Source organism: Copidosoma floridanum, unplaced genomic scaffold, assembly GCF_036245765.1.
Source record: "Copidosoma floridanum isolate Cflo_tuat_1 unplaced genomic scaffold, Cflo_Japanese_pri ptg000013l, whole genome shotgun sequence".
Taxonomy (NCBI): Eukaryota; Metazoa; Arthropoda; class Insecta; order Hymenoptera; family Encyrtidae; genus Copidosoma; species Copidosoma floridanum.
This window is the reverse complement of record NW_028321890.1, coordinates 29,444,394-29,469,845: the sequence shown is the minus strand read 5'-3', so window position 1 is coordinate 29,469,845 and position 25,452 is coordinate 29,444,394. Positions and strand designations below refer to the sequence as shown.

Genomic DNA, 25,452 nt, shown 5'->3' with positions numbered 1-25,452 from the left:
AGCAGGGTCAGGTCCCCACATAATTGTTTGGATCAGCGTCATCTAGCGTTGCGGATTTTTGAACAATTGAACTAAAAAGAGTGGCCCTAAAATTCTGAATCACTTACAGCACAATGTACCTATAATCTAATCGATTATAAATCAGCCGCAACTAATCGTATGGATATAAAATGAAAGGTTGACATTGTCTGTGCTATATTTGTGGTAAGTGTACAATTTATCTTTTACCCGAAAATCGACCTTCTACATATTAATACTTTTGGATATTTACGTAAAAAAAAATTATAGAAATTAAATAATTGTTCAAAAAATAGTTTCATAACTTTTTAAAGATGACTTGATGAAAATTTTACAGCTAGCCGCGGAAATAACGGTATTTTTTTTAAATAAAAGATATAGTTCTAAACTTTTTGTTCTGCTAAACGTTGAAAGTTTTTTTTTTTTTTTTGCATTAATTTATACTAACAAATCAAATTACACGGAAGTATACTTACTAAATAAATTTCTTAATGTTTGCAAATATACATCAGATAAGAGAAAATTACATTCGCAATTGCAACATCGTAACAGAGAAAAATATGTATCATCAAAGTAAAAGCATGCAGACGAGCCTAATACGTGTTACGTGTGGTTAGTGTGTGCGCGCACATAAATAGGTAATTAGGTATATATATTGCATATTATTATTTTACCACGCCAGCAGCAGTGCTGATCTGCTGATTCAGCAGTAGAAACGCGCGAGATGTAGCCGCGGAACAATGAATATTCGTTTAACCCAAGTAATTTTTTTTTCTCAACCAGCGTTAACCTTTCACGTCTTTGCTGTCAACGTACACGTTTGTTGTTAACATACAGTGCACACAGTGGGGCTTCGGCGTCATCCCCGTAAACATGAATAGAAGACTAAGGAGTATGAAAAAAACGGCAAGAGCGTCAACAAAATGTTCGCCAGTTTTGTTCGAGGATGAAGGTAAGTTGTTTAAACGTTAAATTTAAAGGTAGACAGCTGACACGTATTGTTTTTATCTGTATGATGAATCAGCACGGAGCACGCACAATTTTAACTCATTTGGCTTTGTGCTTTTTTTTATTTGATACGGCGTAATTGTAGGTTATATGTAATGTATAAAAAATTGCCAATCTAATTTTGCATGGTGCAACGTTGTCAATTGGTAAAATTCCATGAGAATCATTTGACACTTTGGTTTGCAGAAATGAGCACATCGTCGCCAGACGAAGTAAGACCGACACACAAGCCAACAACACCTCGATCTAAGTCTTCGTTAGCTGGTCACAGTACACCAATTAGAGCTAAGAAAAAGATTGACGCTTCCGATTCTCCGGAACTGAATTATAACGAGACTAACGAGAGTCCAATCGAGCCACTGACCCAGCATCCCCCAAACGAGGTAGGATGGGATTATCAGAGACCGCTCATGAAGGAGGATGGAAGTGGAAGTTTGACTTCTCTAGAGATCAATAAGACACCCAAAAGGAGTGCCGCTCTTCTAGCCAAGAAGAGAAACTCCAATTCCCCTCTGCTTCATAAGCCGTTAAAGAAAAAACTCATCCAGGAAGAACAGCGAGAGAACTTGGCTGGGTTTATGGAGGAATTAAGAGCAATAGAATTGAAAGCCAAATTATTTGGGGAAATGAATGTCGATGATCGAAAAATCGAGGATCACGTGGAAAGTCAATTGGTTATTGATGTGGATAGTGAAACTTCTGGTGACTCTGATATTAAACTACGAGTGTCAGCAGATGAATCTATTGGTAAAAAGCCAAGTCCAACTGTAAATAATAATACAGATAAATTCATGGACGACTCAATAGAGGATATGCTGGTAATGTGCAGTCAACAGGTTGAAGCAGAGGAATTCGGAATTCAAGCTGCACCTAGTGCAATCCAGTCCTCAACCAGCACTTTAAGATTTATTCAGGCACCTCAGGTTTGTAGCACTGGTAGTGAAAAGCCATTAAAAACGGGGGCAAAAGAAAATTGTCAGCCACTGAACAATAACACTAAAGTTAATGAATCCTTGGATAAGAACTCTTCTTCGGGCAAAGGGGATTCGAATTCGTTAGAAATACCTGATGATTCATTTGACGATTTTATGGTTGAATTCGATGATAAGGACTTTTGTCAGAATTCAAAGACTGAAACGGTTATTAGTAATGTACATAAACCTTATAAAAATTCCACGCCTGTCGTGACGACTTCAAAAAGCTCTATTACTCAGAATAAATTTTTTCAGCACAAAAATTCCGTTTGTATCAAGCAGACCAAGATTATTTCCTCAAACTCGAGCTGTAACATACCAGTAACATCGAGTGCTTCAATTCAGAATAAAGTTGTAAATACTAACGCAAATTTTGGATACTTGAATCAAAATTACGTAAAAAATTACAATAGTTCGGGCTTCATTTCGCAAACTCAATCAAGCAACAATAGTGATAAGAACAATGAGACGAGACTTTTTAAATCAAAAAGTTACTCAGACTCGCATTTTCTTAATCAAAGCAATTCAGTAGAAAATTCTACTACGAAATCAGTAATTCCACAAAAACCAGAAAATAAAAGTCCCGTGGAGCAGTCAAAATCATCAAGCAATTCAGATGTTAAAAGTTGGAGGAGAGTCCAATCAAGTTCATCATTGAGTGAATCAAGTGTTAACAAAAATAGCCAACAATTAAGCAATCGTGAAGCAAGTAACAGTGAAGGATCACTGCCACTTTCTACTCCTGCTGAAATTGAAAGGAAACGACAAGAAGCCATAATGAAAAGGGAAGCTAGATTGCGGATGAGGCTCAATAGTGTTACGATACAGAACAGGCCAATGTACAATACAACAAAAAGATAAAGACGTTATAAAGATTTCTAAGATTAACTTTTTTTTTTTTAATCGAGTGATTGTTAAAACGATTGTATTGTAAGTAGTAAGATTAATTACGTGTAAAATGACGGAAACATGAGTATAAACGTTGTAAAGCCTACACTGTGTAGGATTTGTATTATATATTTATTGTTTATAAAGTAAAAAAAATTTATAATTTTTTCTAATAAAATTATGGCTGTGCCAATAAAAAAAATATCTGCATTTTAAGAATAAATTATTCATTACCTGTTGTTCAAAAATAAGACTTTCTTAGTAAAATTTAAATAAAAATTTGTTAAAGAAACACATACGTTTCCGTTGATATGGTAGAGGTTCTACAGTTTTCCCGCGTTTAATATATATATATGTTTTATTTTTCGTTTGACGATGTTGACTGTTTTACCATTTGCCCGCCACACAGATAACCCTCGTGTACGAACCATAAGTAAACAAAACTATAATTGTTATATGAAATGTTGTCGCGAAAAAAATGTTAAATTTCTTTAAATAAATAAAATATACAGTGTGACAGTCAAATAAGAAATGTTGCACGAACTTCTTTTGGCTTTGTGGGGATGTTCCACCAGTGTCACGGAAATCATTGAAACAGACGTAAAAATCATACTTTTTCACATTCAAATTGTTTTTTTTTTTGTTTCAATCTACGAGATAAAATTGTTCTAATATTATATTGCTAATTTTGTATTTTAGCCCTTAAAGCTCATTAATTACATTCATCCTGGAGAAAGAGTTTTAATTTTGAAGATTTTAGAGATTGTCAATAAATGTAATGCCATTAGAAAATTTATCAAGCAAAACAGTTCTGTGGATGGTATTTTGTTATAAATTATTAATTTAAATGCTTTGATACATTTGTAATTGTAATTTCCTTTGTAGAATCAAAGTCTACTTCTAAAGGACTTTACTTAGCAGCTGTTTGTAATGGGATGGACAAAGCATTGGATCCTTTTAGGGAAGAAGTCATTGATATGGAGAGAATTGTTTTAAACGATGGATACACTCCAGCATCTATGATTCTCAGTAGAATCCAAAAGTACTTATCTTTGTTTGCAGTTTTGAATGATATAATCCGGGAAGTAAGTGTGTTTTTGTAACTCTTCTCTGAACTAAAAATCTCAATAAAATTATATTCTAGAAATTTTTCACAGATTGAGGATAAAAATTTACATGGCTGTAAAATACTGCAATGTTTACATCACTATGTTCATACTGGTGTTCCAGAAGTTAAAGAGGCATTAAAAATGTACACTTACAAAACGATACTCTTAATATAAATAATTCACAAGGAAATTAATTTTATTTTTCCCGTTGCAGAATGATTCATTGTGTACACGTTGTTTTTTACAAACATTTAACGAGTTGGCTCCTGTATGGACACATTGAGGATGTGTACAAAGAGTTTTTTGTACAAAATTCTGAAAATACAAATGAAATGATCATAAGTGATGAAAAAGACAAGGAGACAGATAAAGATAAGGACAAAGATCTGAATTTGGAAGTAAATGAGAAAAAATTAACCAAAGAAATGTGGGATTACGATATCAACTTAGATGTACTGCCCTCCTACATTAGGCCAACTCTGGCAAATAAAATTTTAACAATTGGTCAAACAATTATAATGTTTGGCAACGATCCGCGGCAAAAGAAGGATCTCAAATTAATATCCAAGAACGTCGAAAATTTGATTTGGGGTGAAAAGGAGTTTGAATACTTTGAAAAGCTGAAAATGCTACAGGCTAGACCAACGTTCGTGCTTGCAGAGTTTGAGAGAACAGTTGACGAGCTCAAGTGCTGCGTGACTCAGCATCTTTGGCACGTCGTCGTCGAGGAGGCTCAGCTTGTTAGCCGACTTAAACTCATCAAGGACTTTTATTTGATGGGACGAGGTGACATGTTCCTCGAGTTTATAAGGCTTGCGACTCATATACTCGATAAAACACCGACAAACCACACGTCGCGTGATATTAATTTGGCCTTTCAAATGGCATTAAGAAAAACACAGTCAACAGACGAGACCGCATTGGAGAGCTTTAGTTTTGCTGTGCCCGCACCTTCTGCCAATAGGGATGATGGCTGTAGTGAATTAAAGGAACCAAGTACCACTGGAAGTACAGAGATCTCTGAAAAAGAAAGGGAAGATCCAATAGGTATGGTGTTTTGTGTTCTCTAATCAGTTGAGTTTTTAATGAAAAACTTTTTTACTCCACAGATAAAAAGGGATGGGGCTTGATCCTTTTAAAGTACAAAGTAACGTGGCCGTTGCATTTATTATTTAATCCATCAACTCTTTCAAAATACAATACCTTGTTTAGATTTTTATTACGTGTCAAAAAGACGCAAATTAATTTGTGGAATCTATGGCGAGACCATATGAATTTAAAGAACATGTAAGTTGTTAATTACGTTTGTGCATTTAAAAAATAATTTATTTCATTACATTTAAGTACATAAAATTTGTCAGCCTTATAAAATACACTTTTATGCTTTTACTTTAGGGACATCGATGTTATACAATTGCGTAACAATCTCATCTTTATTGTTGACAACCTACAATATTACCTGCAAGTAGATGTTATAGAGAGTCAATATGCAATAATGGAAAATTGTATGAAAAATACGAGGAATTTCGAAGACGTGCAGAAAGCGCACAATCAGTTTTTATCCAACATCATGTCTCGAACATTTTTGACGAGTGGGGAACGAGCGGAAAAGAAAAACCCTGTATGTTCTTTCACGCATAACCCGCAAAAGATCTTAGTAATATTTTTTCACAACTATATTTTATTAATATTAATTATAGGTCAACAAATTGATAAAATTACTATTGCGCCTCTGCGACGATTTCATTCGCAACGCCTCCATCTGGGAAATCGAAAAACTCCTGGAGACCGAAAAGACCGAATTAAAATCGTTAAACGACGTACTAAATGGCCTCATGAGTTGGCTGACGAAGACGTTGAACAGAGTACGCGCTCAGCCCAGTGGAGAGCATTTGGCACAATTATTGCTAAGGCTCGATTTCAACAGATGGTTTAGCAGTAAAAAGCTTTAAATGCCCAAGCAGACATGACCCATACTATCACGAGACATAACGTACCTTGTAAACTCTACTTTAAGCTAATGATATAAATACTCTTCTTATTTTTTTTTATAAATATTAATAGACAATCTGATATTTTTAACAGAAAAGGAATGTGTTTTAGTCGCTATCGTCATTGTAATCGTCTTCGTTGTAGCCATGGAGAGAAGCATCTTTGTGATACCTACTCATTTGGATTTCGTTTTTGATTGCTGGATTTTGAGCTATATCCTCAGCAGTTAAGCCTGCATTGTTTTGCAAGCTTGCATCGGCACCACCTTGTAGCAGTAGAGTTACGATGTTCAAGTGTCCGTGATTAGCTGCCACGTGTAAAGGAGTGTCACCCATTTTATTCTGTGAAAAGTTTCGTATTTTATTGTCTTCTAAAATTATTTAACGAAATTGTTATAAAAATTAAAAAAAAATTTTTATTAAATATTTTTGAAGTGAAATTTGCCTTCTTTGCATCAATACCTGAGCATTCAAAGCAGGATTCGGTAATTCAAGCAGTAACTGGACGCAATCTTCATGTCCAGAGAGTGCTGCCCAGTATAAAGGTGTACAACCAGCAGAATCTAGTGCTGTTCCAGACAATCCCCCACTCAAGCATTCTTTTAAAAATATTGTGTTCCCTCTTCTTGCAGCATCATGTAATGGCAAAACTACTTCGGTCACTTGTTCTTCCACTAAAATTTTTAATTATTTCCTTCATGGTTTTAAACTTACGTTGAGAAGTATAAAGAAATTTCCTGTAATCAACAAACCAGCACTCATAGGTATCCATCCGGTCCGATTGCCACATGTAGCTTGTACTTTCTTACAACTTGCATTTGACTGTACACTGTCTTGTATATATAATAAGTCTCCTTCTTCAAATGATAATTCATCACTCTGTAAAAATAATTATCTAGTTTTTGGTTTATGGAGACACTTAATAAATTCTTATGTTTATTATACTCACATGCTCAGCTGTATAATTGTGCAGTGCTCTTACCAATTTTACTTTGCCTGAAAACGAAAAAAAAATTCGTTTCGCGTATAACTTAATGTTACATTCAAACTGAGTCATCAATTAGTAAAATAAATCAGTGTAATCAAATTGAAACAATTAAGAAAAATGTGTAAATGTAATAATTTTTTGATAATTTAGCAAATGAATTACATACCACAGTAAATAATAGTTTTATCAATAAAATACTTAACATCAGGCAATCACTTTATTTACACAGTAGTTAACAATTAATATATACATAATAACAAAATAGAATTTATAAAATTTACCAGGTTTTGACACTGGTTTTGGAGGAGCTGGACGCCCAGGTGTATTTACTGTAGCAGCCATGATGCTTTAACTGCCATATCAGAGTAACGTCATACAGTATAGTACATGTCATACCAGCATGCATGTAATTAATACTGATACTCAATATGATTACACAAATTAAAGAAAAAAATTTTTTTTTTTCTTTGTACACGTACAACCAATCATTAAACTTATACTTTCTTTTTTGCAACTTTCATAAGAAGCACCATATCTACAAATAAACATATAAATTTTTAGTAAAAATAACATTAAAAACATTATTTTTCAACTCGTTTTGTCTCTCATACTTACTAAAAAATACAACAATTACAAACGCAATCATCAACCACAACCAGCATCTCCAAGTGGATTTTGTGTGCTCTTCTAATTTTAAAGATTCAGTTTTCAATTTGGCTGTATTCTGATCTGTCAAACGGTCAGATTTCTCCAACATGTTTATATCTCTTTTAATGATCGTGTTAGCTATGAGGGCATGCTCTTTCATACTTTGCGTCATATGTACCATGTTTTCAGCTATTTTTTCTTGCATTTGACGATTATGCTGTAATACGGCATTTACATCTTCATTTTTCTCAGCTGTGCCAAATAGCCTTTGTCTTAGTTCAGTCCCTGTAGATAATATTATCATAGTTTATTAGTACTCTTAAAATATTTGTGAATAAAATTGACATTTTATTTTTAATTTTACTGACCCGAGTTATTTTTGAATAACTCATCTCTAATCTCTTGACTGTACTTTGCTGTTGTTTTTTGATGTATTTGAGAAGTTATGCTGGGTCCATCGGTGGATTCATTAGGCATAACTATGTTTGCTGGTAGCATTTGAGCTGCAACTGCTCTTTCAACTGGACTTGTTAGTTTTTTTGCATTTAAAAAACCTTTCAAGAATTCTACTCTTTTTATGTACTTGACCATCACATCTCTGGAAGGCTTGCTGTTTCAAGATAAGTCAATTAATAATGGATTTCTACTAAAAGTTTGCTTAAATTTTTAAATATTAAAATATCGTGAGATAATTTACGTTGGTGATGTCTGAAGTTTTTCAATCATATCTTGTAAAGATTCAACATACTAGAAATAAATGAACACAATTAAAAACTGCTTAGCAATGAAACATATTTGAAACATTTTCCGTACCGCTTCAAGTTTCCAGTCTATGTTGGAATCTTCTTTAGCCAGTAATTCGCACTGCCCTAACAATCTCCTAACATTAATTTCTAATCTGGATCTTTCAGTCATTTTTTGTAGGAATATTTGAAATATAAATAATTGAGTCAAATAAATATATCAGTCTCGAGTTTTATACTAGCACAAAAATTAATATATATGTATATAATATATTATTTTGAGAAAACGCCACTACCGCTGTCTGGCGGAGAATTTCTTACCCACACACACATACACGAGTCGTACCACTCGTACCATTGCCAATTTACCTTTACCATATGGTCGATTTTACTAAACCATATAAGTAGAAAATCTATATTGGAGGTCTGGAGGTCTTACAATCTTTTGAAGGTCGATTTTTGGGTAAAAGATAGATTGTAAACTTACCGCAAACAGCACAAAAAATTTTAACTTTTTATTTTCTATCCATAAGATTAGTTGCGGCTGGTTTATAATTGATGACTAGCTCTACTGTAAATTGTAATAATTATTTGGATCAGCGCCATCTAGCGTTACGGATTTCTGAACTAAAAAGTGGCCCTAAACTTTTGAACCAGAGCTTTAGCGCAAAGAGCCATTTAATTAATTATAAACCAGCCGCAACTCATTTTGTAGCTATAAAATGAAAAAATAACGATACATGTGTTTATGGCGGCAAGTTAACAATCTATCTTTTACTCAAAAATTTATCTTAAAAAATAGAAATACATAGGAGGTCGATTTTTTGGTAGAAAATAGATTGATAACTTGCCGCCAAAAATACACGTATCGTTATTTTTTTATTTTATAGCTTCATCGTGAGTTGCGGCTGGTTTATAAATGATTAAATGGCTCTAATCCTGAATGCTCTGATTGAGAATTTTAGGAGCCACTTTTGGCCAAAAAATAAAGACCGCTAGATGGCGCTGATCCAAATAACTATTGCTATTTACAGCAAAGTCACTTTAATAATTATAAACCAGCCGCAACTAATTTTACAGATAGATAATAAAAAGTTAACGTGGTTTGTGCTGTTTGCGGCAAGTTTACAATCTGTTTTTTACTCAAAAGTCGACGTCTTAAAATAGAGATATTCATATGGTTTAATGAAATCGACCATATGGCATTACTTAGAAGTAATTACTTTAATTACTACACATAACTTCACGTACATCTTACACCGTGCTCTCTTTACCAGAATGATAAAATCAGAGGCTGTAAAGTTACGTAGGTCGTGGTGGTAACGCCGCTTGGGGTGTTTTCCGCAATCGTCGTCACCAGCAAGTAATTTAAATTTGCGCTCTACGTTACTGTCAGGTCAGTACCTAAGTCAACTATGCTCTTGCTGGTGACGATTGCGGAAAACACCCCGCGTCTCTGCTCGTCGTGCAGGCCGCTGCGCGAGCCGAGAAGTCTCGAGTCTCGACCTGTACTAACTGAACTATATATACTGTAACTGTGACAACCCACATTTAGTCTACTATCAGATTTATCTGGTCGTAGTTTTTCAAGCGTAACCTGCGTAGTGCGCGCACGTGGATCGATTCCAGTAATAAGGGCTGATTTGTTGATATTTTGTGGTTGTGTTCACGTCAAACTTTACCATCTTCAATAGCGCCAGCCGTGAGTATATTTCTTTAAATTATGTTTTTGTGAAATCTTATTAGGTATAGTCTGTATCAAGCTATCCGTTTGCCTTTTTTATTAATTAATTTTCTTCATAAAGGTTCATTTCATTCCTTATTGTCTGCACTTATTATAAAACAAAAGTTCACACGACCTATATTAATTCAACAGATTGATCATTTAACAAGAAAAATGACTTGCAAAGTGGAAGTTAATGTCAGCGATGACGGTCAGGATGAAGAGGCAAATTCTTCTGGAGCAGAAGGAGACGAATCTGATGCTGGTGAAGGTTCTGATCGGTCTGTTAGTGGTAATAGTGATGTTGATGAAACAGATAAATCAAAAGTAAATACCGGCTGGGCTGATGCCATGAAAAAAATTCTTAACACAAAGAAGCCCAAGAAGAAGAAAACTATAGTACTGTCAAAGGCTAAAAAGTTAAACGAAGTCAAGCCTAAGCCTCTAGAAATACCTTTGCCATTTGAAATTGAAACCAAAGATGGCAAGATAATAAAAGAAATTATAAAAGTTGAGGAAAATGCAGTCGATCCAGATCACAGCACTGAACACAAAAAACGCAAGAAGAAAGATTCATTGGGAATCAGAGTAAAGCCCTCGATGTCAGATAGAGAACACGAAAGACGCTTGCAGAAAATTGCTACAAAGTATTATATTGATTATTCGAATTTTTTCTATAATCATTTTTCTTTTTATTTCGTTGATCTTCAAAACGCTTTTTTGCAGTGGTGTCGTGCAATTATTCAATGCAGTAAGTCAGCAGCGGAAAGAAATTGAAGACAAGTTGAAAGAGGCTGGACCATTGGAAAGAAAACGTGATAAAGCTTTGAAAAACATTGACAGGAGAACATTTTTAGATGTTCTGATGGGAGGTACCGACAATATAGGAGTTGATGATTCCAAAGATGATGTGAAAGAAGAAGATGAAATAGTTAGCAGCAAAAAAAAGAAAAAGGTACATTAAACTGGCATGGACTTCATTTTAATGAATAACAAATTGTGAACTACTTTTTTAGGATGATAAAGTTTGGAGTGTCTTAAAGGACGATTATGTTATGGGAGCCAAACTAAAAGACTGGAACAAACACGACACTGACGAAGATGACTCATCTGCACCAGAAGAAATGGATAGCGATTAAATTATGTAATTCTGAAATTTTCTAAGCTTGGTAAGTTATTTTATCAGATTAAAAGCCTTGAGACGTGGGGTAATTTACGATGAAAGATTTATTATTATTTGAAATCTTTATTCCACATATCAATATACATCCAAATTTAGCTTATGATAACTAACAATAATAGTGCATAAATAGTATTGGAGTTTTACATACATACACTTTTTCTATAGTACATTTGTGTCCCTGAATTTGAAAATATATATATACATATATATATATATATATATAATATGCCAGCAGCATTAATACTTTTTATAATGAAGCTTATACTGCTAATTTCTTCCCTTTTTACTTGTACTTCTGATTTTACGATTCTTCGTGTTTTCTGCGTACATTTAAAGAAAAAAAAAATTTGTTTGATTCTTCAGACAAATCCATTCATTGATTGTTCTGCCATTCGTTGTTTCATTAGTTTGAAAAATATGAATGTAAAGTTTTTTTATCCTTTTAAAGGAACTTGATGGTAAACTCATTTCATGAGAACAACATATTTTATTATCTTTGTTAATCTTGATTGTTTTTATTCTTTTTATTCATACAGTTATAGATAGTATCAGATGTTTTTTTTTATAGGAACATGTATAGTATTTATTTGAACAAACATAGAGTATACATTTTTTCTCAAGTGGCAGTTTATGCATAATCATTATGTTTAATTTGTGCGATAAAAGCATGAAATAAAGGTTTTTTGAAAAATTACGATGAAAATGAAGGAAGAGATTAACAGTTTAATTGTTTTGACTTAAACAATACGACAGTCAGAGATTGTTAAAATTGCTTTGCAATTCCAGCATTGATTTTGAGATCATTTGAAATATAGGTACATAAATCATAACAGGGCTAGTCTAACACAGTCTAGCCAAGGCTCGTTTCGAAAAGGTGATGTGAGTCTTTGGACGGACTGCACTAGCGAGTGTAGCAGTATCTGCGCTATCGTTATATTTACTTTGTTTTCTACGATGTTCTCCTCTCTTGCCTACATAAAATTTTTTTTTTGTTGATACAAACTAAGAGGACACCTAATTGGTCGTTTCGAGACTGTACACGTACAAAAATAAAACGCAAAAATCCGTTGACTTTTGAAAAAAAAAAAAAAATAATAATAAATAAATAAAAAACAATAACAAAAATAAGAAAATTTATATCGCTCGATGCTCGCACCACAGTGTGTACAAGTATACAACGCTAGAAAGATTATTGATCGTCAACTAGCGCTTGCTCGGACAGCAAAAGCCATACACCATACAAATAAACGCGTGTTACGTTGTCATCTACCGATTAATTTGTATGCACAATAAATATACTTCCCCTCTTCGTTAATCGCCAAACGAGCAACCAAATCATCAGTACAAGCAAGTATATTCCCGCTCCAGAAAAAAAAAAAAAAAAAAAAAAAAAAAAAAAAAAATGTAGCACCAACGAAAAAGATGCTCAAACCCGGCTCTCGCGTATATCGGCCAGGGCCTGAAAATTCCTGACCTCGTCCTCATCGAGCCTACAGTCATCGTCCTCCGCGTCGCCCGACCTCCCGGGCTCGATCTCCAGCCGATGCGCCCCGCCGATCCCGTCGACGTCGACCACGACGATACTCTCCTCGGAGCACCGCCTCGCGTAAATCTCACTCGACCCGGCCACCCGCAGCAGCTCCCCACCTTCGGTTCGCGCCATGTTCCTCGAGTTCATCAGGTCGTTCTGCGAGCGCGACTCTTGCCTCCGGCAAATCCTCGTCAACCGATTGTCCAGTGTGTCACCTGATGCGACAGCCAATTACGATTAACCACCGATACACGGCACACTCCAAGTTTTAATTTATACATGTGCATGTTTCAGGCCTGCATTACCTACTCACCCGCTATAGCCAGATCATCGGAATTGGTCCTCGAGTCGTGAGCCTCGTCGTTTCCATCATCGGCCAACGCCACCGCAGCCATGGTCCTCGTGACATCCGCCGCGGCGCTTCGCCTGCGCTGGCTGATCGCTCCTCTGCAGTGGAGGCTGGCCAGTTCGTTGTCCACGTAGTAGCCGTCGAGGGGGTTGCTGATGAGGGAGGGGTTGCGCCGCGGCAGGCTTTGGCTCGAGTAGGCTTGCCGGGGGTACTGGTGATGGCCGAAGGTGCCGGCGATCGGATTGTCGATGATCCGCGGCCCACGGAGCTCCTCCTTGCTGTCGTCCCGCTGATGCCGCACATCGAGCTCGAACGGCAGGTTTGGGAATCTGCGCCAGGGACGATCGAGCTGTCAACGGGATATCTTTCTTTTTTTTTTTTTTTTTTTTTTTTTTTTTCTTCGAGCACGATCGACTATACTTTTACCGGCTTCCACACAATGTTTATCTCCTTGATTCATACGCGCCACTGTACTTTGGTAATAAAATTTTCATCCGCAAATCAACCAAAAGAAAATCATTGTTATTTTCAACTCGCAAGAGTACAACGCGAGTCCCTTGTATATATGTTATGAAGAAAACAAAAATAAATAAATAAACAGGTCAATGCAAGGACGAACCTGTGCAGGAGAATGTCAGAGTACGAGGGTGGTAGCTCGCCCCGTTCTTCCTCCTCCTTGCCGTAGATGCTCTCGTATGTGGGCGGTGGAAAGCAGCCGAGCGAGCCGATGCTGCCCTTGCTCGGCGTGTCCGCGTCCATCTCGATGATACTGCCCTGGCTGTCTTGCAACTGCACCTGGCGCTGGTGGTGATGCTGCCGGTGGTGGTGATGATGATGGTGGAGGTGTCGGGTCGAGCCGCCGGCGCCGGTGTTGCCCCTCTGTGCGCGCATCACGCTCTCCCCGAGCTCCACCAAATCCAAACCTGTGAACGTCAGGCACGTGACTTACATGTACAAGTGTAATAATATTATACACGTGTGGCTTGCATTGAATACACGTGTCGTGTGAGAAAAGGCAATAACATGACCAAAGTAGGTTCCGCGTTAAACTTTTATGTCCCCAGAGAAGCTCGCGATTTTGTAATAGTAAAAATAAGTATCGCGCGTTTCTTCCGCATCGAGAACGAGCTGTTTTTTCTCCCCCTTGGCTTTGGTGTACTTTAGGTACATAGAGGACACTTTTTTTACACCTTTCCCCCCCTCTTTTTTTTATCACTGCGGAGTTTTCGTCTCGAAATGTTTTTTCGGGTGGGTAAGTATCTATTTTCGAGGCGAAGCTTTACGATTTTAAATCCGCCTGTTCGTCGCGTTTGTCCTATACAATCTCAAAGGATATTGCGTGCCTTAAATTTGATTAAAAAAAAGCCATGTAGGGATTTTTTGGGAAAATTCGATTCATCGCCAACATTTTTTTTCCCCGTTGCTTATCTATACTTATTTTTCGTGTAATGCAATTGTTTTCATCGCCAACATTTTTTTTCCCCGTTGCTTATCTATACTTATTTTTCGTGTAATGCAATTGTTCCAATGTGATATAATAAACGATGCCATTTCTTTCAAACGCGACAACTGCAGTGTCATCGTCTAAATTTTTCGGAAATTTATTTTAAAAAATACACGCGATAAGGGAAATCCAGTTTGTAAGGGGTTCGCATACGCCAACAGACATTTCCTTGAAGCACACGTTGACGACAAAAAAGAACGAAACTTCTTATCGCGAAGGGGAAAACATTTCCCGCTCTCTCGGTATCTCGGCATCTCGGCTCCGTGTACCCGCATACTTTTACTTATTCGCAAAAAAAATGCATGCGCCGCTTTACTCCCCGCGCGAAAAGCACTCGTGCGTACATTTGGGGGCAACCTCATTTCTCAAATGCCCAAAAAATCCCAAGCACGTCGCGGACCGACTCGCGAATGTTCTCAAAGAACTCGTTCTTTCTGTCGTATGATGATTTTGCACGTAATTTCGTAGCGATCTCGCGGCAAGGACGGCAGCGTTAAAACAAACAAAAAAGCAATGGGAATTTTGAGGAAAGCCTCTGAATCACGTGGTGTTGAAAAGCTCCACACTCACCGGTATCATCGGCCTGGAACTGCGTGAAAATCCGTCCGTGTACGACAAAGGTCCTCCCGTGCGGGAGCAGTATGATGGTGGGCGTGGTGATCATGGCGTGCTCGTTGGCGACGGCGGAACCAAAGCCCCCGGAGGACTCGGACTCGGCGAGCTCGTCCGCCCGACAGCAGCACCAGCAACAGCAGCAACCGTAGCAGCAGTTGTGCCGGCGGCACAGCGAGCGGCAAAAGGGCGCGCCCCAACAGCAGTAGGCGAACATGAAGCAGAGCACGGCTATCATGACCAGGAGGGCGGCTACCCCCTGGCCCTGGTGGGCCACGGCTATGCTCGCGCCCCCGGCCAGACCCACGCCTAAGCCGTAGTTGGCGCCGTTGCTGCTGCTCATCGCGCCCGTCTCACCTGCACCGAGTGGACCCACGTGTAAGACTGCTTTTTTCCTTATCGCTTATGTGTATACAATACTTATAGTTCGACAAAGTGCAAGCCTCATCCCACTATACTTATTTTGGAGGTGTACGGAAAAACAAACCGAGCAACACGGTATGGGCCATCACTAGCAATAATATGATCATACCACGACTGTTCTTTTGAATAACTTACTCCATACAAAGAGTAATCGATCAAAATAACAATTACAAATTCGTCGTCTATATATGCTTGTTAGGTCAGAGTGATAAAAACAACTTTACCGAACCAAAAGTTGTACGGCTGGCGGGTACACCGTTTATCCAGGATATGGATTTTATGATTAAGAAAGAGCGTGGATGTAGGCAACGAGCTCGAGCATAATGAAATAATTAATTTACGACTCCTCCCGTCAGATGCAACTCCGTTACGTGCAATAGGTATACACACGTATATAATGCAGCTTTTGTCTCTCTCGTAAGTATAGCACGACACTTGCGTAACGCGTGCTTTTAACGATATTGGACGGAAAAAGCGACTCGGATGAGTTTTGCACTTTGTCGAGAATTACAAAAGTTTATCATCAGCCAAGAGCAAAAGCTCCGTTTACACGAAGCGAGCCAATCGAAAGCTCGATAAGTATTATACGCTAATTACAAAACAATGTACAGGATGCGATGGACGAACAGCCGAATATCATGATTTACAGCTGTATAAATTGTAAATGTCCCAGATGCACTGTAGCTCAACTCAGTTCCAATGGGAACTAGTGCGATAGTAAAAAAAAAGGCGATTTGGCGTTGCGCTCGTGCATCAGGGGGACGGATATAATATTTACATGTGCGAGGCAAGGGTCGTGCTTTTTTGCTGATACGTTATGTGTAAAAAATATTTTGTACGCGCACATGATGTGTGTATAGTTGTGTTGTTATATGTGTATAGGCCCGGTGACATTTTGGCTCCAGGCCAACCTGCTGCGAAGCCAGAGCACGGCTGTATCGGGCGCAATTCTTCGGGACCATATCGTAGATAGCGTTATGTCGAGGACTAAACGTCATCGCCTCCGTGCGGTAAAGGCGATACAACAAAAGTGCCCCTTTGCGAGTGTGAATAACTATATATTATACGCTAGGGTGCATTGTTGTTATATACCATGAATTTTTGCGCGTGAATGAAGAGAAAAAAAAGGTACGAAAGCATACTTATCCATTGATCATCTCGCGTGTGTACTTGCTTGGCCCACGATGCTATATATATTTTTCTTTATTTTGGTCACGACTACAACGATACGGAGCACGAAATTTGGAGCACCCGAATAGTCACGCGCGCGGTGACAGTATTAAAGTGATACCGAAGGCACTGCTCGTAGATAATTTTCTATTGTTTGGTCGCCATTGGTATTTAAATGGCCCTTTTCACCAGTTATCGCCGAACTACTTAAATAAAATACGTCATTTTTGAAATCTATAGTGCTAACGATTAACACGCGCAGATGATTACTTTTTTTTCCTCGTGAAAAATTCATAGGGAAAAAAACTCGAATACAGGTTTAATTTCAAGTAATATCAATAACGTGTGCGTATATTTACCGGGTGTCGCTCCAAGTGACGCATTGAAATTTCATATCGGCCTTTCGTGAAGGGCTTTTTATTATATTTGCTCCGCACGAATTTCACCCCCTCCCCCCCACGTATATTTGCGCAGTGAGATCGAGGATATCAATATTGGAAACCAATTTAGCGATTTATTTTCTCGAGACTCAAAACGTTATTGCATTCTCCTTGTGTTGGCTCACATTTATTTTGCCCCGTGGCTTATTTCCGAGCTTTTCGTTTGAGCTTTCGTAGATCAAGAAATCATACAAAAATATAATATTTTCATTAATTTTGCAAGTTAATTTTTGACATGGCTTCCCTCGTTGGCGCATCCTTTTTTTCAAAGATAACGTAAAAGCCACCGCAAGGCACATTAAAACCTCAACGTGTACACAAGTCTTCGAAACAACGGAATGGCCCGTAGAAAAATATTTAATTTACGATTTCATCGCCCCATATAAATGTTCGTAGATTCCGACAAACGCGTTCCCATTCGTTACCTCGCGAGCCAACCTCGCCCCCTCCGGATAAATAATAACGATACTTGCAATCGAACAACGTACTCGCGTCACCGGCCCAACACCATGCACTTCCGCAACAGAAGTATTATATATTATGAGCTTGCCCATCAGTCGTATGTGCATTGGTGTACCGCTTGATTGCACGTGACGCTCGCATGCGTATATATGTATATGTTACATCCAGGCCAAGCTCGTAAATCAACGAAAACCCACTCGGTGCTCGCAACAATTTATGGATACGTACATGTATGTATACGTGATGGGTGCAAGTTGCGCTTGGACCGGTCCAGAGGGTCAGAGAGATACAGAAAAACGACCATCTCTCAACTATCGCTCGTCATGAAAGTATACCTATACGTTTCACTGTGACAATTTTTCGTTTGCACGTGTCATGCGCCAACTTGGCAATGGATAATTTTCCTTATTATTGTACTTATAACGCGTTCTTTGGTAATTTTTTTTTTTTTTTTTTCCACCAAACGTGATAATCGATACTTTGAAAGGTGAAAATAATTCAATTAACGAGACGCCTGGAGTGGGCTGGCGAGGGGGAGAGCCAAAACGCAAAAGTCGTACAGACAAATCCTATAGTTTCGCGACTGTCTCCAACGCATGTATATTATACACTTTATCTTCATCTCGATAATGCCGACACCATTGGGAATCAAACATTTATTTCAGAGCTTGAAAGATTAAACCGAGCCAAGTGCATGAAATATGTTTTCACCTCGCTCTGAACGTCGACCTTGCGAGAGGCGATTGTTTTTTTTCTTTTTTTTTTTTTTTTTTTTTTTTATCAACACCGCATATAGAGTACTACTACTACCTTTAAAAGTACAGCAAGAGGCTATTAAATTGAATTTTCATATAGAATGCGAGGCGCACTTGCACGCGACTCTTTTTCTCCTCGTGCATAAACAGCGCGGAATATTTATGTACAAGTATGCTAAGGACACTGCGCTATACGGGAGATTAAAAGGAGTCACGCACCGTGTCCTTAAAACATTGCCGTGACCACCCGCGTTGTTTCCGAGATAATCTATTCGAAAATTGTAAGTACGTTTTCTAAAACTGCTACACATTTTTCATCGTACTTACTTCCGCGAATAAATAATTTGTTTAACATGATATATAATGCGTGTCGAGCTTTTTTACGCAATTATTAAGCTCCTAAGCGAGCGCGTTTGTTAAAATGTGTACTTGTATTTGTAAACTTTGATACTTTCACACGTATGGTATTATACATATACAATGATCGCTTTGGGTGATGTTGCGACGCGTTGCGTGAAAAATCACGAGCCAAAACAAGTATTTCACAACTGTGTGTGTTTACGTAAGCATAGGTTCGCGCGTGAAAAAGGTGCTCGGTTACACTACATGTGACGAGCCAATCACCGTGAACTAAGCGTGAGAGAAAAAAAACCGGCGACTCATCGGGCCCTTCCCTCTTTCCGGGGGATCTTTGAGAGGAAGCATCCACGTGCGATAACAGAATGATAAAGGTGAAAGCGTCGCGCGGCGTCCGGAAGAAAAAAAATTTCATTTCTCCTGGGATTGAGAGGAAAAATAAACAAGAAAGAAAGAATGATCCGATGGGGTATCTAGAATGGGTGTGTATTCGTTACTTAATATAATGGGTAACGAGCAGCGCGGCCTTGGTTGAAAAAAATCGGATGGGATATAGCACGATGTACGTTATAAGCGATCCTAGGGTACCGATTTCAGGCGACTCGCTCGATGAATCTTAAACTCGAGTTTCTCTCTTTCGTCACCGCGTGCCTCGATGTATTAAGTATCGGCTCGAGGGGCCACAACATTTTTTACATGTACAACTGCAACGAAATCATGTGTGCGTGTGATGTTATACATCATTTCGTGTATGGTCCCCGGGATGGGCGCGCTTTTTCTCTGATGCTCTTTTCCGTTTGTGTAACTATGCAACATGGTATTGAATGTTAGTTAATCTTGCGTTGTGCAATATTTAATATTTGATCGGTGCACTGAAATTTTAAATTCAGTGGCTTGTTGCTTTTTTCCCCTTCACGCCTCATCGGTATGATATACAGCAGTGAAAAATCGCACTTTTTCAAAAAAAAAAAAAAAAAAAAAAAAAAAAAAAGAGTTGTCACATCGGTTGGAAATGAAGCGCATCGTAAACAAGATAAATACTTGAGCGCACGTGGAAATTGCCAGTGACCCGGAAAAAGTGGGCCGAAATTCAACAAAAGCTACAAGCCAAAAAAAAGGTAAATCCTCTGAAGCATTGGTGCCTTTTTCTCTTCGTTGTTGAACACTACAAACCTACATTTATACTGTTTTATTCTCAAATTTGCACCCGAAAATTACACCTACACGTATAAACCCCCCCCATCTCGTGCGGCTACACGTTACATAAAAAAAAGATGCCACATACATAAACGTACCTTGGCTGGTATTGAGATGAAGCCAATTGTTGTTGTTGTGGTTGTAATTGTTGTTGTTGTTGTTGTTGTTGTTGTTGTTGTTTCCCGACGCGCTGCTGGCGGCTTGCCTGCGTGCCCCGAGAATGACCGACACGCTCGGATAAATGATGAACGCTGATGATCCCTAAAACGAAATATATACACCCCCTCCTCCGTGGCGAAGCAGCTTATCGGCCGTCCTCCTCCCTGCAAGCGCGGCTCATCCGCCCAGAGAACAGTGGACTTTGTTACGACGACGCGGGGTGCACAATGGCTGCTGCAGCATCGCTGATGAGTATGCATAGTAATATAAATACGTCACAATAAGTGGCAAGGGGGAAGGTGGATGGGGGGGAGGGGGACCTATACCTATACTACCTCGCGCGCGATGACGCGAGGTGACGAGGGTGCAGGGCACTACTCGACCTGTTTGCCCGCCGCTGAGACGAGGACGCCCGGCACCGCGGACTCGTCATCATGTCCTCCGATGACGCTATTGCCCGTTGTCTGTGTATAAACCGTTCCCACCTGCAAAGGACATGCACACACGAACGTAGGTATATAATATGCACATTCAACGGACGCGCCTCTCTTTGCCCCTTTTTTTTTTGCTTCCACGTCCCTCTTCTTACGAGTTTGCGGCTCACACCGGAGCTTTTTTTCTTGGCGCTCGTCTTTTACTTGGATTATTCTTTATTTAGCCCTTCCCTTTGTTTACCTCCGATGGATACACAAGAGTACCTTTTTGTTTTTCAAGCCGACTTGGGAATTACCGCTTGCCCCTCTCGAGCTTTCGAGTGGGAGCTTTTTTTTTTGTTTTCCTCTTTGGTTCGTCTAATTATTACGTGACTTTTGTAAGAGCTACCGGGTACATGGAGTCACTTCAAAACATTGAAGCGTGGCTGTGAATTTTTTTTTTTTTTTATCAATTGGCAGTCGCGATTAATAATTAAAAAAAAAATTTTAATTTCTTTTTCCCAGTAGCTCGTAAGCCTCGAGCAGAGGTCTTTGCATGGCACATGAAATTTCGGATGTCCCGCGCGTGTCGTTTGTTTTTCTTTCCTTGCTTACTCAAGGGCAACGTATATATAAAACCCTACCACGCCAATTCACTTTTGCCACCAAATCAATTTCGAGTAAATGCATAGAGTCTCGTATGATACAGTTGTGCAGGAGAGGAGAGACGGGGAGACGAGGGCCGTGGAAGCGTATGATCGTCTTTTCGCGCAAAAGTGTAATTTTGGCGTCGGGGGGGGGGGGGGCTCAACTCCGAGATGGGTATATACATATGTTGGTTACCACCCACCGGAGCAAACGCAATTTATCGCACGTTGTATACGCGCCCCAGCCGGGCTGGCTATAAATAGACACGCGCATATATATGTGCGCGTAGCGGCAATTTCAATGAAAATATTGTTTTGAAAAACAAAGCGAGCTTCGCCGGTGCAGGAAAAGAAATGGAAAACAGTTGCTATTTTCACGTAGGTATGTGTATGTACTTACTTGTACAAAATTTCGAATATTGTAAAAATTGAACACGATCGGATCGATGAGTGCAGAACTACACAGGAGAGAGAGAGAGGGCGAATCAACGACGATCGTCGCACAACCGATTTTTGTTTTTTTTTTGTTTTTTCCACACCACCGCTCGTTGCAGCAAACAAAGCCCGTGTACTTATAGTTAATTCACAATTTTTTCGAAACGATCCGCAAAAACAATTTCGGCTATAAAACGTCAAAAAGTTATCTCTTATACGGTATGATATAGCGCGCAACTAGCCGCCGAGCGAAATGATCGTCAACCACGTTCGCCTCGCGCTTCGTTCGATTTCTCCCCTCCCTCTTGCGTGTATATTTCGCCACCTTCCCCTTTCCAGTTTACTTGCTCCACCTCTCTCGCGACGACGAAGACGGCTACTATCCTTTTTTTTTTTTTTTTTTTTACCGCGATAGTAATTAATCGCGATCGAGGGGTGACGTCCTGATGGTCTTCGATGAACAATAGGAGCATCCACGCATTATGTATGGCCATGTGGTGCAGCGATTGAAATACAAAATACTACCACACGTGCGTTTTGTCCAAGGTTTTATTTGATATCCACGTACAGATTGTTCTGATTCATCATCACGGGTGCGATGCAGAATTTATGGCATTGTTGGACAACAATGGGCAAAAGTCGTAAATTGAAGCGTTAAATCTATAGAACCACCCATCGCGTATCATGAAAATGCGTAGTTAAAGCCGAGGCGCACGCAACCCAATAACCGCGTCCAGTACTTACACCAAAGGCACGCGAAGGGGCCGTAAATTCGGCACTCAATCGGCGCTTATAAAAGAGGCTCTCTCCGGCTTTGCTGACGTGCGGCAAAGTGATACGCATAAATATAAGTGTGGCGTGAGAGGGCCAAATGGGTTTTATTGCGGGGCCAAGTCTTACTTCTCCTGCCGGAGATGCTCCCCCCCCCCCACACTTCTTTTTATTTATTTTGCACGACGGAATGAAAAAAAAAAAAAAAAAAACGAAACCGAAGCTTGCGAGAGCAAGATGCGCCTTAAAATGGTTTTTACGACCCAAAGGGGCTTACGTGTACGAGCTTGCATATTGCAATACGTCGCTGTTTAAGTTTCGCGCAAGTTTTGGCAGGATACAGGATTTTACGGGGCCAGTTTGCAATCTTGGAACATTTTGTAGGCGCTGCGTTTTAATAAAAAGAACTTAGTATACCCGTCCGAGTTTTCTGCATCGGTTGTGCTGTGTATTATTGTTATAGTTTTTCAATTTCGAAAGAAAATGCGAGGCTACGGGTGCTCTCGGTAACTGGAGCGTGAGATAGTTACTTGCACCGCACGTAAAATCCGTGTAATGTATTTCATATTTCGACATCAAAAGTATATAAGCTTTCGTGTCTTTTGGAATACACCCACGTGTGGTGCAAAACATTTTTAGCAAATGAAACATTTCGTTGGATGAAAGAAAGAAAAATCAATCGATTTTAGATACACCGGCGCTTCGAGCACTACTTCATTGAATTAAAAAAAAAAAAAAAATTAAAAAAATAAAGTAAAGATCAATATTCCCCCGGTAGATGCCCCAGTATAATCATGGTAATGGGGTGCGGAAGTTTGCAAAAAAAAAGAAAAAAAAAAAAAGAGCCTTTTGATGCGTGCATACTTAATTATCGGGTCAAGAAAGTAGTTTCAAAGCGTATAAACACAAGTATCGCGAGGGCCCAAATACTTAGGTGATCATTATGAAGTCGCCGCGTATTTTATCCGGGCGCTGATAAAACCGGCTGGCAGTTGCTCGCCAAATAAGTGGAGCATCGACGTTTCACGCTGTACTTTGTACGTACATGACACGTATATGTGTAGGAAAAGGAGGCGCGGGTGAGTATTTTCTTCTTGCATTCCCCTCTTGGTCTCTGCAGGCGCCCATTGTGCCGGAAAAGTCGGCATTTCCGCGCATCAGGCGTTGTTAGCCTTCTTGAGACCGCGCGCGGCTCGAAAGCTCTTTTTCTTTTTTTTTTTTTAATAATGTTGGTAGATGTTTCTGTTTTGTATAGAACTCTTCTTTCACACGCGCATACATAATTTACCAAAAGGGTGTGCACTTGAGAAATAGATCGAAACTCGTACTTACTTATTCAAAGCATCGTTCTCCCGGACAATTCATCCCCCCCGCACGTTGGAAGCTGCAGTTGTCCCACTGGGGCGAGTGCATCGGCATTGTTCAACGGGTGGAGGCGCGATTCTTGGTTCATCTTCCCGGACAGCTGCGCTAAAGTATACGTATTATATATATATATATACATGTTTCGCGTCAATTCCGTCGAATGGGATTGATCTCGGGAGTCGGGGTGGAAAAATCTTTTCCGGCGGTTGCATTCGAAGCGAATCGTTTGGAAAATTGGGAGCGCCGTATAGTCTTTGGAAAAGCCATCGACTTTACGGTGATGATTGAAAAGGAAAAAAAGAAGCGAGCAAAGTGGAAAAGAGTGGTACAATTTTTCAAAGCTTTCAAGTATACTTTTTTTTTTTTCCACGAGTTTAACAAAGTCTAGATTTTCAATTTCACGCGGTCGATGGCTTATTGCTTCGCGGAGACAATCGTCGGTTAAAATCGCAACTGTTAAAAAGGCAGGTGCTTATATTTTTCATGCGCTACGATAAAAATGTTTATAAATTTGTAAGAAAAAAAAAAAAGAAAAATAGCCAACATCCAATCGGAACTTGTACAATATTGTGTAACGTTACACCCGTAGGGTTTTAACAACGAATTATAGATTATATTGTAAGATGCACCACTTTCATATAACTAGATACTTTTTAACGGGAAAAGCATGGTCCACCACAAACGAACGACTCATTGAAAACGACAGTAGGCCATACAAGTAATCACAGACTTATTTGTTTTCTTCTTAAAATTATTAAAATACGCGAGAGAAAAAAAAAAAAAAAAAAAAACAATCAACTCCTTGTTACTATATTAAATTATACAGGATTCCAGTTACCGGAGGGAAGCTATACAGTAGAGAGAGAAAGTCGAACAAAGCACAGCTGTTCCGCATGTACTGCATGAGTACTTGAAGTATAATCATAGACGTACCTAAAATGTTTGCACCCACGATGAGAGAGGCTGGCTATATAATTATGATAAGGTCGCCGCAGTCGTCACAACAAAGCAGATATTATATATACTTAAGTAGAGCAGCACCGAGACAACAAAAGACTCGCACCAGCTGAGACGCCATAAAAATATATATATATATATATTTCAGCGCTCGCGAAGTAAGTATGTATATTATGTACACGTATAATGTACTTGATGCACTATTGTGGCGGTGCAGGTTGCATCAACCGGCGGCCTCTCCTCGCCAGCTGCATCACCAACCCCGTGACGTCAATCTCCTAGGAGAAGAGCTGCGTGTAACAGCGGCACAGCTGATGACTTACCCATAATATCTATGTATGTTTTACATATATGTATATATATATATTTGATACACCCTGCAGGGGGAGGACGGGTGCACGTGTACGTGTAAAATGTAAGGGGGAGGGGGTCGAGGTCGGGCCGCGAATTTGCCGTCTATATAATTCACTCCGAGGGTATATGTATATATGAGGACGGGTGAAGAGATGATAGACTCGATGGTGGTGGTGGAGGAGGAGGAGGAGGAGCTCTGCTGTGGTACGAGTACGAGGGTTGCACAGCCGAGGTAACAACAGCCGAGCGAGAACTGCTCCACTGTTGCTGCAAGCCGC

At 39.2% G+C, this 25,452-nt stretch overlaps 5 protein-coding genes and 1 long non-coding RNA gene across 16 annotated transcripts; 3 read left to right on the top strand and 3 right to left on the bottom strand.

Annotated features, from left to right (window-relative positions):
- Positions 1-147: 147 nt before the first annotated feature.
- Positions 148-3,078, top strand: LOC106640711 (uncharacterized). Of its 3 annotated transcripts, none has more exons than XM_089591209.1 (3): positions 148-204; positions 802-970; positions 1,213-3,078. In XM_089591209.1, exons 2-3 carry the CDS (start codon positions 892-894, stop codon positions 2,859-2,861), a joined length of 1,728 nt encoding a protein of 575 aa, XP_089447335.1. In that variant the 5' UTR covers positions 148-204; positions 802-891; the 3' UTR covers positions 2,862-3,078. The 3 variants fall into 3 exon arrangements, with proteins under 3 accessions (XP_089447335.1, XP_089447336.1, XP_014210315.2); XM_089591210.1 differs by lacking the exon at positions 148-204 and adding an exon at positions 639-656; XM_014354829.3 differs by lacking the exon at positions 148-204 and having other exon boundaries at positions 729-970.
- A 225-nt stretch (positions 3,079-3,303) lies between these two features.
- Positions 3,304-7,006, top strand: Grip75 (gamma-tubulin complex component 4). 6 transcript variants are annotated; one of them, XM_014354828.2, is made up of 10 exons: positions 3,304-3,488; positions 3,588-3,708; positions 3,774-3,973; positions 4,046-4,140; positions 4,212-5,044; positions 5,107-5,284; positions 5,393-5,618; positions 5,698-5,997; positions 6,083-6,339; positions 6,424-7,006. In XM_014354828.2, the coding sequence occupies exons 1-8, from the start codon at positions 3,420-3,422 to the stop codon at positions 5,947-5,949; spliced, it is 1,974 nt and encodes a 657-aa protein (XP_014210314.2). In that variant the 5' UTR covers positions 3,304-3,419; the 3' UTR covers positions 5,950-5,997; positions 6,083-6,339; positions 6,424-7,006. The 6 variants fall into 6 exon arrangements, with proteins under 6 accessions (XP_014210314.2, XP_089447353.1, XP_089447352.1 ...); XM_089591227.1 differs by having other exon boundaries at positions 5,698-6,339; XM_089591226.1 differs by having other exon boundaries at positions 5,393-5,990.
- On the bottom strand, positions 5,359-7,328 carry LOC106640713 (osteoclast-stimulating factor 1). Its single transcript, XM_014354833.3, has 5 exons — positions 7,258-7,328; positions 6,938-6,984; positions 6,741-6,867; positions 6,451-6,662; positions 5,359-6,330 (listed from the first exon to the last, which is right to left on the bottom strand). The coding sequence occupies exons 1-5, from the start codon at positions 7,316-7,318 to the stop codon at positions 6,097-6,099; spliced, it is 681 nt and encodes a 226-aa protein (XP_014210319.1). The 5' UTR covers positions 7,319-7,328; the 3' UTR covers positions 5,359-6,096.
- A 120-nt stretch (positions 7,329-7,448) lies between these two features.
- On the bottom strand, positions 7,449-8,881 carry Use1 (Vesicle transport protein Use1). 3 transcript variants are annotated; one of them, XM_089591230.1, is made up of 6 exons: positions 8,855-8,881; positions 8,438-8,522; positions 8,322-8,371; positions 7,993-8,234; positions 7,592-7,909; positions 7,449-7,511 (listed from the first exon to the last, which is right to left on the bottom strand). In XM_089591230.1, the coding sequence occupies exons 3-6, from the start codon at positions 8,348-8,350 to the stop codon at positions 7,471-7,473; spliced, it is 630 nt and encodes a 209-aa protein (XP_089447356.1). In that variant the 5' UTR covers positions 8,351-8,371; positions 8,438-8,522; positions 8,855-8,881; the 3' UTR covers positions 7,449-7,470. The 3 variants fall into 3 exon arrangements, with proteins under 3 accessions (XP_089447356.1, XP_089447355.1, XP_089447354.1); XM_089591229.1 differs by lacking the exon at positions 8,855-8,881 and having other exon boundaries at positions 7,592-7,896; positions 7,989-8,234; positions 8,438-8,564; XM_089591228.1 differs by lacking the exon at positions 8,855-8,881 and having other exon boundaries at positions 8,438-8,564.
- A 927-nt stretch (positions 8,882-9,808) lies between these two features.
- LOC106640712 (RRP15-like protein) lies at positions 9,809-13,652 on the top strand. The gene is made up of 5 exons (XM_089591507.1): positions 9,809-10,069; positions 10,244-10,737; positions 10,817-11,045; positions 11,107-11,259; positions 13,099-13,652. The coding sequence occupies exons 2-4, from the start codon at positions 10,265-10,267 to the stop codon at positions 11,227-11,229; spliced, it is 825 nt and encodes a 274-aa protein (XP_089447633.1). The 5' UTR covers positions 9,809-10,069; positions 10,244-10,264; the 3' UTR covers positions 11,230-11,259; positions 13,099-13,652.
- A 6,799-nt stretch (positions 13,653-20,451) lies between these two features.
- LOC106640714 (uncharacterized) lies at positions 20,452-24,922 on the bottom strand. Of its 2 annotated transcripts, none has more exons than XR_001339019.2 (4): positions 24,797-24,922; positions 23,831-23,968; positions 20,559-20,717; positions 20,452-20,477 (listed from the first exon to the last, which is right to left on the bottom strand). It is a non-coding gene; the product is annotated as an uncharacterized LOC106640714 (long non-coding RNA). The 2 variants fall into 2 exon arrangements; XR_001339020.2 differs by having other exon boundaries at positions 23,831-23,963.
- Positions 24,923-25,452: the final 530 nt, after the last annotated feature.

Coding starts and splice junctions, on each gene's coding strand:
- LOC106640711 (XM_089591209.1), top strand. CDS start 892: ATGAATAGAAGACTAAGGAGTATGAAAAAAACGGCAAGAGCGTCAACA. Junction 971..1,212: donor AGTTTTGTTCGAGGATGAAG/GTAAGTTGTTTA, acceptor TTTGGTTTGCAG/AAATGAGCACATCGTCGCCA.
- Grip75 (XM_089591226.1), top strand. CDS start 3,420: ATGTTGCACGAACTTCTTTTGGCTTTGTGGGGATGTTCCACCAGTGTC. Junction 3,489..3,587: donor CGGAAATCATTGAAACAGAC/GTAAAAATCATA, acceptor TTTGTATTTTAG/CCCTTAAAGCTCATTAATTA. Junction 5,285..5,392: donor CATATGAATTTAAAGAACAT/GTAAGTTGTTAA, acceptor CTTTTACTTTAG/GGACATCGATGTTATACAAT.
- LOC106640713 (XM_014354833.3), bottom strand. CDS start 7,318: ATGGCTGCTACAGTAAATACACCTGGGCGTCCAGCTCCTCCAAAACCA. Junction 6,868..6,937: donor ACAATTATACAGCTGAGCAT/GTGAGTATAATA, acceptor TTATTTTTACAG/AGTGATGAATTATCATTTGA. Junction 6,331..6,450: donor ATCCTGCTTTGAATGCTCAG/GTATTGATGCAA, acceptor AACTTTTCACAG/AATAAAATGGGTGACACTCC.
- Use1 (XM_089591228.1), bottom strand. CDS start 8,539: ATGACTGAAAGATCCAGATTAGAAATTAATGTTAGGAGATTGTTAGGG. Junction 8,372..8,437: donor TAGACTGGAAACTTGAAGCG/GTACGGAAAATG, acceptor ATTTATTTCTAG/TATGTTGAATCTTTACAAGA. Junction 7,910..7,992: donor GTTATTCAAAAATAACTCGG/GTCAGTAAAATT, acceptor TATTATCTACAG/GGACTGAACTAAGACAAAGG.
- LOC106640712 (XM_089591507.1), top strand. CDS start 10,265: ATGACTTGCAAAGTGGAAGTTAATGTCAGCGATGACGGTCAGGATGAA. Junction 10,738..10,816: donor TTGCAGAAAATTGCTACAAA/GTATTATATTGA, acceptor GCTTTTTTGCAG/TGGTGTCGTGCAATTATTCA. Junction 11,046..11,106: donor GCAGCAAAAAAAAGAAAAAG/GTACATTAAACT, acceptor CTACTTTTTTAG/GATGATAAAGTTTGGAGTGT.